The 14,731-nt window shown below is 38.0% G+C and overlaps 1 protein-coding gene across 1 annotated transcript; it reads right to left on the minus strand.

The window, feature by feature from the left end:
• Positions 1-7,480: 7,480 nt before the first annotated feature.
• On the minus strand, positions 7,481-9,232 carry LOC145213453 (glutamate--cysteine ligase catalytic subunit-like). Its single transcript, XM_080081772.1, has 4 exons — positions 9,080-9,232; positions 7,990-8,129; positions 7,859-7,924; positions 7,481-7,604 (listed from the first exon to the last, which is right to left on the minus strand). Exons 1-4 carry the CDS (start codon positions 9,230-9,232, stop codon positions 7,481-7,483), a joined length of 483 nt encoding a protein of 160 aa, XP_079937898.1.
• Positions 9,233-14,731: the final 5,499 nt, after the last annotated feature.

Consider the following 14,731-nt stretch of genomic DNA (forward strand, 5'->3'; position numbering starts at 1 on the left):
GTTTATTGGAGGATAGATGAAATCTGGACAACCAAGCCTGAAAATAAAAACGTTAAAGGAGAGTTTAGGTTGGTGTGCGGTGGGATTCGAACCAGCGACATCGTTCACACTAGGGTTGCGTTTCACCAAATTTCACCAAAGTAGGTGTGCTACGTTGGTCACAAGTCCAAATCCACACAATACTACCTCACTTTTCTATTATTTTACCTCGGGAATGTTGTAAGCGTGAGAACCATCTCATCCGGATTCAAGTGTTTTAAAATTTCCTTTCGTCTATTGACAAGTAAGTGAAAGGTTTCATCAAGGTCTAAAACAGTTTTTCACAACAGAAAAGTTTCTTCACCTTTTAAGCATATTTGCCTCTACATCCAAACAGCTCGTCAGAATCCCACTGTATGGCTCACCAGGAGAACTTTCCAACATGTAACCAGCTAACTCGACGCTCCACAAGGCTTCTGGGCTAAAGAAATGAGAAAATAATTTAAATTTTATTGTTCTGAGATCACAGTAACTTTGTGAAATTTAGAGTGGTATTTACGGGACAATAATGACAAATTCCGGTTAGAAATTGTTCTATTATGAAAACTGCTTGCAGGCAAAAATAATGTGCCCTGTTCAGTAACAAAACAGGAGCATGTGGTATTTCATCGACTTAGTAATATTGACCAGCCATCGTGAAATTAATGTAAAAGCATTTTTGCAGCTTACGTTTGAAGACTATTTTCCTGCCCAAGCTTGAGTTGGTTAAAGAGTTCTCTACCTCTCATCGCAAGGCGAACTTTCCTATTCTTGTGATCAAACCGAACGATCAGATATTCAATCTGTTTGATATAGTTGCATTTAAGTCATGCCAATAACACAGTGAAGCATGCCGACGTGCACACATACAAGATAGTAAATTATTAAACCGACTGGGAGATGGAATCAAAAAGGTGGAAGTGCAGCACTACTTCAATGGTGACGCAATCCCAAATCCTCTACACATTCTATGCAACACAATGTTCGAACCAGTGCTTGTTAAGGTAAAGGGTTTCTTAACCAAACAATCAAAGCCAGGACCATCAGATATGATGGCAAAAGTAGGGTTGCGTAAACCAACCGACGAAAAAATTTCAGTTGCGATGAAAAAGTTTTTTTCTAGTCATGGCAACTGAACACACTTTAGCCTTGCGAATTTCTAACCCCATGAAATAGCCCAATGTTCCAATCGAGCGCGCGAGCTTCGTTCTAAGTCACAGGTTTTACATTCATACTTACAAACTTACAACCATTTCTTTGTTACCTCGTCTCCCCACTTGAGAGGTTCGTTTTTGCGCATTTTATGATCTTTATAAGTTCGAATACAATGGCTGATTCCGTTCATCTTTACGTCATCGGCAAACTGCTGAATTTCAGACCAAGTAAGAGGCTTCTCTTTAAAAGCTTGGGGCGCCATTACTATATGTGTTAAAATATCTTTAACCTTTTGCAAATGTACGTAAACTATTTAAGCATAATTATCTGTTAGGGCATTACATTCGCACAAAACAGTTCGACAAACTTCTACACAAACGAAAGGCCCCAAACATTTCATTCCAACTGAAACGCAAACCCGAATCAGTAGGCCTACTAGAACTCTAGTGCGTACATTCACAAATGTGGCGAAATTTACATGGTGTTATGGCAAAACAGACAATAAAAAAAACTCTTGTGACATAGCTATTTAAATTCAGCTTTTAAAGACGCCAAGCAGGCCTTAGCTAAAGCAACTCTGCTGCACCACCTGTTACCGCATGCTCCAACTGCCCTCACCAACGATGCATCGAAAAATTCTGCTGGCGCTGCAAATCAGATTCCTTCACGAAATGCGATCACTTTTTATTCTGTACGCCGTATGTTTTGCCGGCAGGATATCGGTTTTCTCGGATTGTGACAAAAACGTTTAGGCTTGCCGTTGTTAAAAATAACCAGAAACATGCATTTCAAAAATGGATAATTTTATTCAAAAAAGAAAATAGATTAACTTTTATTCGCATGTATTCCCTTTTTGAGTGTAAAAAGAAACCTACGACGCCAGCGAGGGGATGGCATATTAACGCTTCGCCTTAGCTGCGTCGGAGCAGATGTTTTATGTTCAGTGTTGGGATTGGTTGTATTGAGACTGAAACCTAGTGTTCAGTCTTATGTTGAAGCCCCGTGTTTGTATAATCTATAATGTGTTGTTGATATTTAGGGTAGTCGTCATATAATGTGTGTAATCAGGTAGTCCACCATTTCTGCCCCGTGTGTTAAATGGTATCTCATTTAATAAAATAAGATGGTGGTGTAAGGGGTTGTATGCATTTAGAGGTATTGCCCTGCTAAATAGTTTAACTCTAATTTAAACTGAAATTAGCAAACAATAATCCATAAGCGTAAGAGTGAATTCACGCTTGACAAAGTATAAATTGTCGGTTAATCTTTGTTAACATCAAATTGTATTTTAATTTGTGACGTCAGTTTGGACATGAGATAGATATTACAGTCTTAATAAGAGTCTGGGCTATTTCTGCATGCGTTCGAATGAACGTTGTTGTGCATGCAAACAATACTCTTACTGGAATGGAATGACCCGGTTTTGGCCAAAGTCACCGAAGTAAAAGCAACAGGCTGTCTAGTTTATAACTATCCTATACACTTTTTGCAGCCATTAGGAACCCTGGCTTACTATATACACTGCCCACGTGGCATTGGACAAAGCTTCTACTTTCAGGAATCAAACGCATTTACTTCGACAATTTGAATTTAATTAAACCAAATTCAGTAACACTTCTATACGGCCCTATGCTGAAATTACGGCAAACTTAGAACCTTATTTCTATGCGTGTTTGGAAAGTAATAAATATTCGACGTCAAATCTGATGACACGTCAATAAAAAGTCGTACGTCATCGATTCGGAAACTATTGAATCGCGTTTGTAGTCTTTGTGTGACGTTATAAAGTTCCGAATCTTCTGTGCCGTACTGACATGCTGCAAACTTTATATGGTTTCTGAAATAAAACATTTCTGTCAAAACGGCGTTGTTTTGTTGAGCTCTTCTCATTTTCTCATCAATCTGTAAAAAGTAAACTTCATCACTGCAGTTGTTATATCAAACCAATAATAGTTTAAACAATATTCCCAACATAATATGTAATCATAATAGCTGGACGTTTAGTCGGTTTTGAGTTTGCCTATTCGTCCAAACTTTGTTGGTGTAATAACGTCGACGTTCACCAAAGTGATTGTTGAAACTTTTACTTGCTTTTGATCAAAAAAACAATTTCAGCTTTGACTGATACATTTACAATTGACTATTGAACGCAGTGGTCCAATTTGAATCGAATTATGTTTTTAAAAAGACTCGTTTTGACCCGAGTCCTGCCTTAAAAAGACACGTTTAGTATATATATCCTTACCACCGGTATAGGAACCAGAATATCGAGTTTATTGGCCAGAATTACTCTGCTGAGAAGTATGACGAAGACAACAAAAGCCGCATTCTTAAAGTCGCTCAATTGAGCTTCCATTATCCTGAACTCGACTCTCCATCCAATATCACTACTGTCTGGAGGAGGAGGCTTGAAACGAACCGTTTGCCAGTTGGTCGACTGAATGTTCTGAAAGTAGTTGAAGGTTTGAAAAACTATTTTGTTACATATCAATGTTAGAAAAATTGTGATTATGGATTTTCTGAGATATATGTAACATCCAAAACCCGACTTAAAAGCAACATGCTTCACACCCGTTTGTGTACATATTAATTCACTGCAACATTACGTTCCTGCTTTGCACATTTAATACCCATCTTTTTATGACACCGAAGTTTATACAAACGGGTATGACTGATGTAGCCTTATATCACTGATAGTGACATAAACATTTGCCGAAACGTCTGAACATTAAACCATGTTACATTTGATGTTTACTTGGGTCGGTATATGTCGGTACTTATGAACAGTTCCGGGTTTATTCAAAAAATTATCATGAAGCTTGATTGAAACAAACTGCCACGTGTCAATAAGTACAGTAAATACAATTTGTTGTAAAAGTCATAGCAATTGCTGTTGTTGTAAATCAGTAACGATTTTCTGGCAGTGTTATTAATCGAGTGTCTCAATGATCAAGCAGTGCTTGACAAGCACACACCTCAAAATGCTCGTAACCAAGTTGTGGAGTAAATAAGAGTTGGCTTCGTTCCAACGAAAGTAGCTTTCTCACCCACAAGTGTGAAAAGTGGCGACTGATTGTGTTTTCCACACCTGATGTAAACAATGCGGTATCAAAGCTTTGAGGTAACGCGAAGTGAATCTTGATTGCTCACAAAATCAAGACATTGACGATTATAAACACCTTATAAGTTTTCCGCGCCTAATGTACGCATTAAAGAATTAATTTAAGGCCGCTACATTGCTCACAAAATCAACACATAGGTCATTCTAAACACAGAGATTTTAACACCTGATGCACAAACAATGCGGCGTTTAAACAAAAGAAATGGATGACCCCTAAAAGGGTTAACGGCATTAAGGTTGCTGATATTTTGTAGAATGTTCACTGCTATAAGAAGCTGAAACCTGCAATTGTTTACTTATAATACACAAACGTTAAGGTTTGTCTCAGAAGTATACGAAGCTCTGCTGACAATTGTGTATTAACCAACTAGCAAAATGCCTTCACAGACCTCTCTTAACTTCTCAAAGCCTATTTGAAATCCGCAAAACATCAGATTAAAAAACGATTCCACTAACAAACGTAGACTGAAACCGTCCTCGAAAATGCTGTGAAGTGTCAATGGGAATATTGCTGAAACGCAATGCGTGTGTTCGGTACAGAGCTATCGTGAAACAAAGGAACCCAACCTGACATTTTGTTGAAATAAAGCTCAATTTAGGCCCCAATGTTAGATTTTCCAATGCGAAATTGCGACACGAAGGCATTCGAGTGTTTATAATCAAACCCTTTTATAAAGTGAAGCGCGAATCCGACTGATTACTCTAATTCGTTAAGTCTGATCGAAGTAAATAACACCAATAACGAGCCAGGCCGCTGCTTTGCTTCGTGCAAATATGACTTTACACGCACTCAAACACCAATTCAAACCTGCATTGCTGAGCATTTCAAACGCGCGTGCATTCATTTCCAATGGTACGACGTTCAGTGTAGGTTCATCATTCGAGAGATAACTTCTAATTGAAGTAACTCTCGGTGTATGGATCCTTGCCACTCTACATGGTAAGTCAATAACCTAAATGTTAATCAATTTACTTGGTTAAAGTTCGATTGAATAACTTAACTGTTTGTTGACGTTCAGACCTCTTTCTTCATTAGTTCGATCATCTAAACATTCTGCGAACGCCTGCCACCTAGTGTCTGTATCAACGAGGTATCCACGGTGGATTGGTGACGCAGCAGTGAGTGCGAGCTGTGACGCAAACACGCAAAACTTACACATGATCATCAATCAAAATAATTGTGCCATTTACGCCACCTATCTTTTGGTATTTATAAATATTGTCTGATGTGAGTTATGTTGTTGGTACTTTAATGTTTAACAAGTCCAATGGTCGGCTAAAAAACGATGTTTGATATTAAAGTTTGTTTTTTTCGTGGAGTGATGGCAAACTCAGGCAAACCTATGCAAGACACAACACGGTCTGTGGACTTAGGGTTGAAAATCTCCGATAATGTTAACACACACAAACAACCAATATTGCAATCTGAAACTTATGACTAACCATAATGGGGACAGAGAACAGCTAGTCGATCGTACAAATACTTTGCTTCATCAATATTAGCTGCTTGCAACGTGCATTGAATACAACAGCTGCCTCCACCAAAACCGAAAGAGTCTAGATCAGGGGTGGCCAAACTTTTCAGTGCAAGGGCCGCATTCAAATGTTCATAATCTTATGGGCCGCATAGTATTTCACCAACGGCTCCCAATTACTTACTGGTGTAAAAAATTAGATTTATATCATATATATATATACCATTTAAAGCCGCCTAAAATGCTCAGGTGTATAAGTTTAACTGAATGGAGATAACTGTTTATGACGTCATAATCTGTATTGTGACGATTACTGTGCCTGTTCTTTTCGCATTGTTTGCTCACAATAAGCGGATAAAAAGCCTTGCGCATATGGCCAGTCTCACGAAATCTCGTTTTAGCAGTTGAAAATCGAAATATTTGGCAAAATACTTTTAGTCACGTCACGGCAGCCAGTATATATATTTTAACATACAAGGTCACGGCCGCACAAACTCGTCTCCGCGGCCGCATATGGTCGTACGACCGCAGGTTGTGCACCCCTGATTTAGCCCAAAATATTAACATAGTATATTTTCAGATATGTGCAAATACGTTTGTTATCACTTTGTTTGAAGAAACATTGGTTGAAACGCTACAATTAGGCTTTTCTTGCAACATAGGCTACACCACGTTTTTTTGTGAATAAATTCCTTGCGCCAACATTAAACAAAGCGAGCGGGTCTGTGTTAACGATTCTAAAGCCGTGTTTAATGTCCGTTTGCAATGTACTCCTAAACTTGATCCAAAGTGACCAAAGTTTTGGCGTCAACGGTGCAAAGTGGGCTGTAATTGAAAACGTGAATAGCTTTTACTTTTATCGAACGAAGAAATTGTGTCAAGTGACGATTTGTATAATAACGTGGCAGAAACAACAGGCTAAAACATGTAAAACGTATCTGTGTTTATAGTTCCAAAGTATGGTACTGGTACAGATTCTGCATATGGTATAGGTATCGGCAAGTCGCACCTTCGGTATTTTTTAAAACTCTACGCCTGTGCTTATAATACTATTCAGCGTTGCTCAGTAACTTTCTTTTTAAAATTTGCTAACATTTGGCGGGCCGCATAAACTCCTTTGCCGGGCCGCATGCGGCCCGCGGGCCGTAGTTTGCCCACCCCTGGTCTAGATGCACGTGATCTGGCCTCGCATCCTGATTGGCTGACGAATTATCAAACTCCTCGATAAAAGGCGAAGGCGTGTTAACATCCCGAAAAACTGCAACAGAAATCGTTTTAGCTGATGATAACGTTGCAAAATTTCGTTTCGAAAACTGACTTGGAATATTAGCTGTTGCGTTTGATCCTCGGCTTTGTCGCAATCCTTCAGCGAGTTGCCTAAAAGGTCAGAAATAGTTGAACTCAGAACAAACTTGCCATAATTATGGCAAAGACATTTACATAGTTAATTACGCAGACGTTTCGATCCTTCAAGTCCTTGTCCTAAGTACCAATGTTATAAATGCCACTGATCACACCATTATAGCATTGTTAAAAACATTTCACCATGATTTATGGCTTCGTTTAAGTTCTTGGCAGTTTCATATTTTTGTATTTAAATAGCTACGATAGTAATCCTGTCTACAAAACTTGTTACAAACAGAAGTGATTAAAATGAAGTTTTATGGACCGTTGCGGATAGGACATGTGTGGGATTAAGACATAAATCAAATTAAGACCTGCATCTTGTGATGTTGATTATCGTCTGATCTGGCAGAAACGTTGAGTGTGTGATAAGATTCGAACCATGTTGTGACATTTTAACGACAGGATTCGTGAAATCTGGACAACCAAGCCTAAATATGTTTTTTAATGTTACACAATTTCAAAATAATCATGTAAATCTTGTGGTGTAGCTGCAGCGCGTTTAGTCATCAATTTGCCTTTAATTTGCGTGCGTCCATAACTTTTCAACGTTGCGAAGTTATTTCTGGTTTGGTGATAGTTTAAGTGCTTTTAATTTGTGTCGCTATGAGTTTAATTTGTGTCGCTATGAGTTCCTTTATCAAATAAACTGAACTCAAACTTCATTTTTATTTTGTTATATTACCTTGGAAATATGGTAAAGGTGAGAACCACATTGTCAGCCTGCAAGTGTTTCTGAATTTCCTTTCGCCTAAAAACATTCTGAAAATGACTTGAATCGTAGACAAAAACAGAAACTGATCAAGCACCAGTTACCTGTTGCGCATGTTTTCTTCCACATCCAAACAACTGGACAATATCCCATCATAGGGTTTACCAGGTGAACTCTCCAGCATATAGCTCCCATACTCTTTGCTCCAGAGAAACGAAACACTGTCAAAACATTTTTGCTTTATCTGAAGTAACACATATTGGAACAAAGCATCCCAACATTTAAATTGCTTGAATTAAAACTATTTTGTGTTTCGTGATAACTTGTTTCAAACGTGGACTGAAAGAATAAAACTAACCAATAACAAAAAGCCAAACCGTATGTTATACTATGTGTGGGAAAAGACACACAAACAATAAATACATATCACATAATGGAGTTGGTCTAATGGAAACATGTTTGATCAAAAAATCGACATTGCAGAATTAAACATTCTGATCAGTGATAGCTCGATGCAATCTGTCTCAAAGTTTTCCAAAGACGCAAAACAGACTCTTACCCAGTTTGGGGACTTTTCTGCGCCTTTGTTAGCTTTCTCCAAACTTCGTCACCGCACAACGAAAGCTGCACTTTTCGATTCTCGTGATCAAAACGAACAATCATGTAAAATGGTCTATGACACGTAACATAAGTTTTGCCGAGGTTGTCAAGTGGTTTAGGTAGCCGCCTTGTGCCCAGAAGGTTGTTGGTTCTAACCCCGTCCCGGCGGTAGAGCTACTTACACCATAACTCACGTCAGCCGCACATTTAGCTAATTTTCGTAAGATGTCGCAGGACGTGAACTATTTATTTAGCGGCTAAAACAGTGGTACGGTTGGGATCTATGTTTTTGTAACTTAGGTGTTAGTAGATTTTCCCGTTTCGGCTGGTGGCATTGCTCTGGCCCAGGTAAATCTTATGGGTTGAAGTCAAGTTTAGTCAACTAACACACCGAGACAAGAAAATCCAATAGACTAACAAGGAGACAGACAGCCCGTAGGCGGAATCATACCCCATTTAGGGGTTCGCCCACCGAGAGTAAGAATGAAATAAAACAAACAAACAACTCGGAAGCAAAATGATTTTTTGATTACTTTCCCTAGTGGTTTTAAAAAACAGCACTGAAAGACATCGAAAACCTTCAGTCGCAATTACCTCGTCTCCCCACTTGAGGGGGTCATCGAGTCTGCGTTTATGCTCTCTATAGGTTCGAATAAAGTGACGAATGCCGTTCGCCTTAAGGTCATCAGTGTATTCTTGTATTTCTGACCAGTTGAGAGGAACGTCGTTAACACTTGGGGGCGCCATTTGGGTTGAGTTTCTTAATACCATTTCAAGACAGGCTCTAATTAAACGTGGTGCTTTTTGTACAGGTTCTTCTGTGTGGCATCGAATTTATAAAGCAAGTATTTTTTTCTAGACAGCACCAAAGCAGCCAAATCAGTGTAACATTATTAGGTTATCTGTTCATATCGTATTTATTCGCTTGTTAAACGCCCTCGATTGTAAACGGGAGGGGTTTTGAACTTTTGATGTAAATAAATGAGCAAAATGTAACAAACGTCTACACTGACCACTTTTTAACTGAATCTAATTCAATGCCACTTTGTATTTGATGTACTGCACAGGGCCCGATTAAAAACCAGCATTTACTGAACCACAAGTGTAACTGAATTCATCCAAAGCATAAACTCACTATAGAGCGGTTACTTTTGAATTGCTTGACTATTACCGCTATTTGGAAAAGAAAATACAACGAGGGATAATATAAAGCCGCATCTTCTGACAAATAAAATTCCTTAACTGCTGCGTTGGGCACTTAACAGGCTGACCAAAGAGGTCGAACATTTATTGGTAACCAATCAACCACTCAGGTTACTTAGGTGACCCCACTTGAAATGTTTGACTTGCACATTTTCGCTGACGCACCACAACGCAGTTATGTCAATACACGTCAAGGGAGACAACATAATGAAGTATCGCCCTAATCATCGGCGATATACAAGTTGTACCTGTAACCACGCGTTACCGATTTATCGAAGAATGAAATACTTTTTTAGGCGGGGGTTTGGGGACCTCTAGGGGTCTGCAAAGCGTTTCCAGGGGGTCCTCGACAATTCTTAATTTGCACATAAATTGCGATATAAAAAACCAGGGAGTCGAACCGAAACTGAACCCGAACCGGTTTGAGCGGTTTATTTCATTAAACCCGAACCGAACCCGAACCGCTAATTACGATTTCCTAAAAACTCGAACCGGAGCTGAACCCCATATTTTGTTTGGCGTTGGACCCAAACCGGAACCGAAGCAGTAAAAAAAAATTTTTTTCAGATTTTTTTAAAACAGCGCACTGAAGATAAAAATACGCAATATAACAGCTATAGGGCGTGTCAAAATTAACAAATTTGAAAGTGTCTGCAATACACGGTCAAAATTCTTTCGGAGTTTAATAACGCCATGCAGATGACGGACAAAATCAAAATTAATTGAAAGAGGATTGAACCGGTTTAAAAACCGCAAACCGGTTCGGACCGAGTAATTTGCCCGAACCGGAACAAAACCCGAACCCGAAATCGAACATTTCTAAAAACCTTTTTTAAAAGACAAACAAAATGCATTGTAACATTTAAACCCCATGGTGATGCAACAGGCGTTAATTATCAGCGACAAACAACGTCACATCACCATATAATGGCTCTTTCCTGTTGATTCACGATGTTTCAACCAAAACTAAGCAATTAAAATTATGATCCTGGACCAAACGTGGCGTGGTCGGCATTTTATGTAACATGTTTTAGTTTCTTGTTAATGAAAAAAAGACAAAAATACCTAAAACTCAAAGGGTCCATAATTAGATTACAGCAGTAGTTCTCAAACTGGGCGTTGATGATTATAATTTTCAATACTGTACAAACTCATGCAGATGCAAACAAACAAGTGGTTCCCAACCTTTTTGTCACATTCCTCCCTTTGCCCATTTTCGAACTATTCATTCCTTCCCATAAGACGAAAAACAAATATAACATAAAAAATTATAGCAATTTAAAATAGACCTTATAATTAGGGATGTCCATTTTAGAATCCTTTACAAATATTCTGTAACATTTTCAATGTATTTTTTACAGTTTTTATAAATTCCTTCCCTAAAATCATAAAATTCCTTCCTAGGGGGGAATTCCTTCCCGGTTGGGAACCACTGCAGTATAGACAATATAAACTAATGGACTTGACCGTGTGGCCTTGAAATAAATAGTTGAAATAGTTTAATGCCACACAAATATTTGTTTGTGCAGTTGGAAATGTGAATACGATCACTGTTCTGTTACAATTGCCACAATTTAAAACGTTCCCAGTTCAGAATCACAGACGAAGAGACTTGCTTGGACCGTGTTTTGAAAATTAGGGACAAGTGTGAGAAAGAATGCGATATGTTACTCTAGTAATCCAGCTAACAAAGCAGCCTAAACAAGTTTCAATATTGAAAATGTCTTAGATAATGAGAAAGCGGCAATTGTGCCGTGGTGTTAAAAAATGTCCAAGTTAAACGCAGCAACCAAGTTGTTCCAGTTAAACATAAATAGGCCAACAAGGGCCAAACAAGTACAACGTGTACAAGGTGCACAGAAACAAAGTGGAAATTTAAATGACTTTTAAACAGTTTTCCAGTTGTGTTTTGAAAGCCTGAAACAAAAATAGGTTTAATTACGCAAGCAATTGTCAAATGACCAACAAATTTTCAATGCCAGTACACCAGCGATCTTAATGCGAGCACACCGACGATGAAAATGAATCAAACAATAATTAAACCATCTCTTCTTATTGATGATATTTTCTTGCAAGTAAAGCAAAGGACTGCGCCGATTCAGGGTCATTAAATAAAATCAAATAAATTTCAGCGTGAAAACACTAAATCGGTTCCGTAGTTACATACCTTTGTGTACAGACGGATGATGCTTGTGAAAGCAGATGAATACAACGACCGACGTAATGATTTTCACCTAAAACAACTAAAACATTTATATAATAGTTATAATGTTTCTACCTGCTTCGGTTAGATTTGCAATATTAGCCCAACCCGGATAATGGTTCAAATCAAAGAAGTGTTGATGGACAATGAGATGAAAAATAATCCGACCAAGTTGAGAAACCAACCTGCTTTCAGCTAAATCACAAAATCGCGTAATGACGTGAGGTCTGAGGTTCCAATCCCAAGAAAAATGTAATGTTTTATTTCATCAAAATTCACAAATGTTGGGAAACATAGTCAATTAACTGATTTTGGCATACCCAAGTCAATAAACTGAAAGGAACATAAATTCATAAGTGAAATCAGCCCTGAACCATTGATGCAGACTGGCACGTATGCATCACGACAAGTCATTGTTTCTGTGTTAAGAAATCATCGGGAACAGGTTTATCGTGCTTGTTGCATTCATTCAAACAGATAACCCAGTGGTGCCAAAAGTGATTGGTTCTAATTACGTATGTCTGGTTCCAAGCGTTAAAGTATGAACCATTAAAAGGTATAAGCAGGTCAGACAAGCGGGTAAGAATAATCACACCCCGTCGATTATATTTAAAAAAAACAGATTAGGTATATCCTACATGTGAAGCATATTTTGTACAAAAAGACGAAGTGAGTATTCGTGACTGATAAGCCACTAAACCACAGGTTCTCAACTGGTGGTCCATGATGACTTTTTGTGTGGTCCACTAAGTTTGTTGATAAACTAGAGATTATTGCATCTTACATATTGAAAGAGTATCGAAATGTTAGCTGTTAATAGTTCTTGAAAATCGTTTTTTTGAAGAATTATGTTTCAAGCCCGAATAGTAGTTTTGTACGTGTACTTCAATCTTGCTCAAAAATAAAATGGTCCACGATGTTTTTTTTTACTTGCGCTGTGGTCCATGGCCCGAAACGAGTTGAGATTCACTGCACTAAACCCTTCATACGACGTGTAAGTGTGTATTAATCCACTAAGTCAACCAGGTTCATAATTTTGCGCATTTTTTTGTGTTTTAATACCTGTAGCGTCTAATTTTACTATAATTTTCTGTGAAATGTTTTGGCGAAACACAGCACGTAATAAGCTTCCTACCAAGCTGATATATCATTGTGTGTTGTCATAAATGCAGAGCAAATATCTTACTATAGCAAATTTAACCAACGTGTATAGTTTGATGCAATTTGCTGCTACTGTTTCTGGAGTTATAAGTCGGGCAAGGGTTTGAGGTCAGGTTGAGTTGAGTTTATTTCGCTCGGTGAAAAAATCGCAGTAACACAATTGCACTAAAATATTCACCTTGCCAGAGGTTCGGGTGTAAAAAGAAACAGGTTCAATTAGGGCCTGACTCGCTAACACTCCATAGTTTCACTTCGGTTAAACAAGTTTTAGGGTAGAGGTCAGGTTTTGTTTTTGTTTTTAAAATATATTTCGGATTAGGTTTTTATTATTGTACGTTCGGATTTGGGCTGCGATTTCGGGCCAGCTTACAACTCTGCTACAAATGAAAACATGTTCGGTTGCAATTTTTTTACGTACAAGTTGGCCGTTAGAGGACAAAACATGAGGTTCGACTGGTAAAGTCAGTCTTGATAAAAGGTTTGCTTTTTGCGAAGTGTTGAATCTCTAAGACCAAAAGCACGGTAAAAAACAAACTGGTCGCAAAATCAGCTTAAATGTCGATTTGATATTAGGCGAAATTTGTGTTTTGCTTTAATTACATTTTATAGAACTGCAGAAATTTTTGTGGATAAGTTCCAAAAATGGGTTTGAATTTGTCATTTAACATTAAATCTTGCTTTGTCTATTTCTGGATGTTGATCTTCGCTTCAGGCATTCGGGAAACTGTGCAACAACACCCTGAACACTGTGGTAAGCGTTTGTTTTGATTTTATCGACCAAGTATGGTGTATTATGTTTAAAATGCCTGCTACCGTACCAAAACCTCCAGTCAGGATAACTGAGTGGAGAGTTGTAAGAATGCCGTGTTTTTACCAAAAACTAAAGGAGTTTAATTTTGTATTTCTTAATTTGTTTTTGTTTTTGTACCCTTACTCTGCTTTTATCCCCTTACACTGTATTTGCTCGTTACATTTTGGGTTTAAGCATTGGATCGTCAACAAGTTTTTATGCAAACAAAACTTTTTGAACATACAGTGCATGGGAAATTGAATTTTCTTTTCAAACATTTCATATCAGATTTTTTTTATATTTTACGATAACGAAAACATGCAATTGTGTTTGTTTATCAGATCGTGGACCAAACAACTGTACAGTGTTTTTGTGCGACGTCGAAAGTAGCAAAGCATCCTGCGGTGAGTATGATCGTACAAATGCACTTACTGAGTGTCATTATCAGCTATGTAGTTTGCTTAACTACCTTTTATGCTTGGCCCATAATGGTTCGTAAATTCCATATCTTATCAACATAGCAAGCTTTCTTTAACTTGTTGTGACACTTATGCGTTTTGAAAAGTGCATGTTTCTTTTTTGACAGTCTTTGCTCCACGCAATGTGTCTGAGTCGGTTTATATTGGCGTTGTTAAAAAATGTGAGTATTTCAATTATTTGCACATTCCATGTGACTTGAAATGAAAGTTTTGCAATGTTGTTTTAAAAGTTACTGCGGGCGCTGCTTCTGCACAGCTGGAGATCTTTATTACCGGAGGTAAGCACCAAATTATCTTATTTGTAGTAATCACACATTTTATTGTCAATAATTGATACTAAAGTAAATCACCATCAAATTTAACGGAGTCTGTATGAGCAACTTAAGGCATATGTTGAAAACGTGGAATAA

Source organism: Phallusia mammillata, chromosome 1 (assembly GCF_965637545.1).
Source record: "Phallusia mammillata chromosome 1, kaPhaMamm4.hap1.1, whole genome shotgun sequence".
Lineage (NCBI taxonomy): Eukaryota > Metazoa > Chordata > Ascidiacea > Phlebobranchia > Ascidiidae > Phallusia > Phallusia mammillata.

What these genes read in the sequence shown, in the direction of transcription:
- LOC145213453 (XM_080081772.1), bottom strand. Translation starts at nt 9,232, where the DNA reads ATGGCGCCCCCAAGTGTTAACGACGTTCCTCTCAACTGGTCAGAAATA. An exon ending in CCCTCAAGTGGGGAGACGAG is followed by an intron (nt 8,130 to 9,079) that starts GTAATTGCGACT and finishes GTGTTACTTCAG; the next exon opens with ATAAAGCAAAAATGTTTTGA. An exon ending in ACCTTTACCATATTTCCAAG is followed by an intron (nt 7,605 to 7,858) that starts GTAATATAACAA and finishes AAACATATTTAG; the next exon opens with GCTTGGTTGTCCAGATTTCA.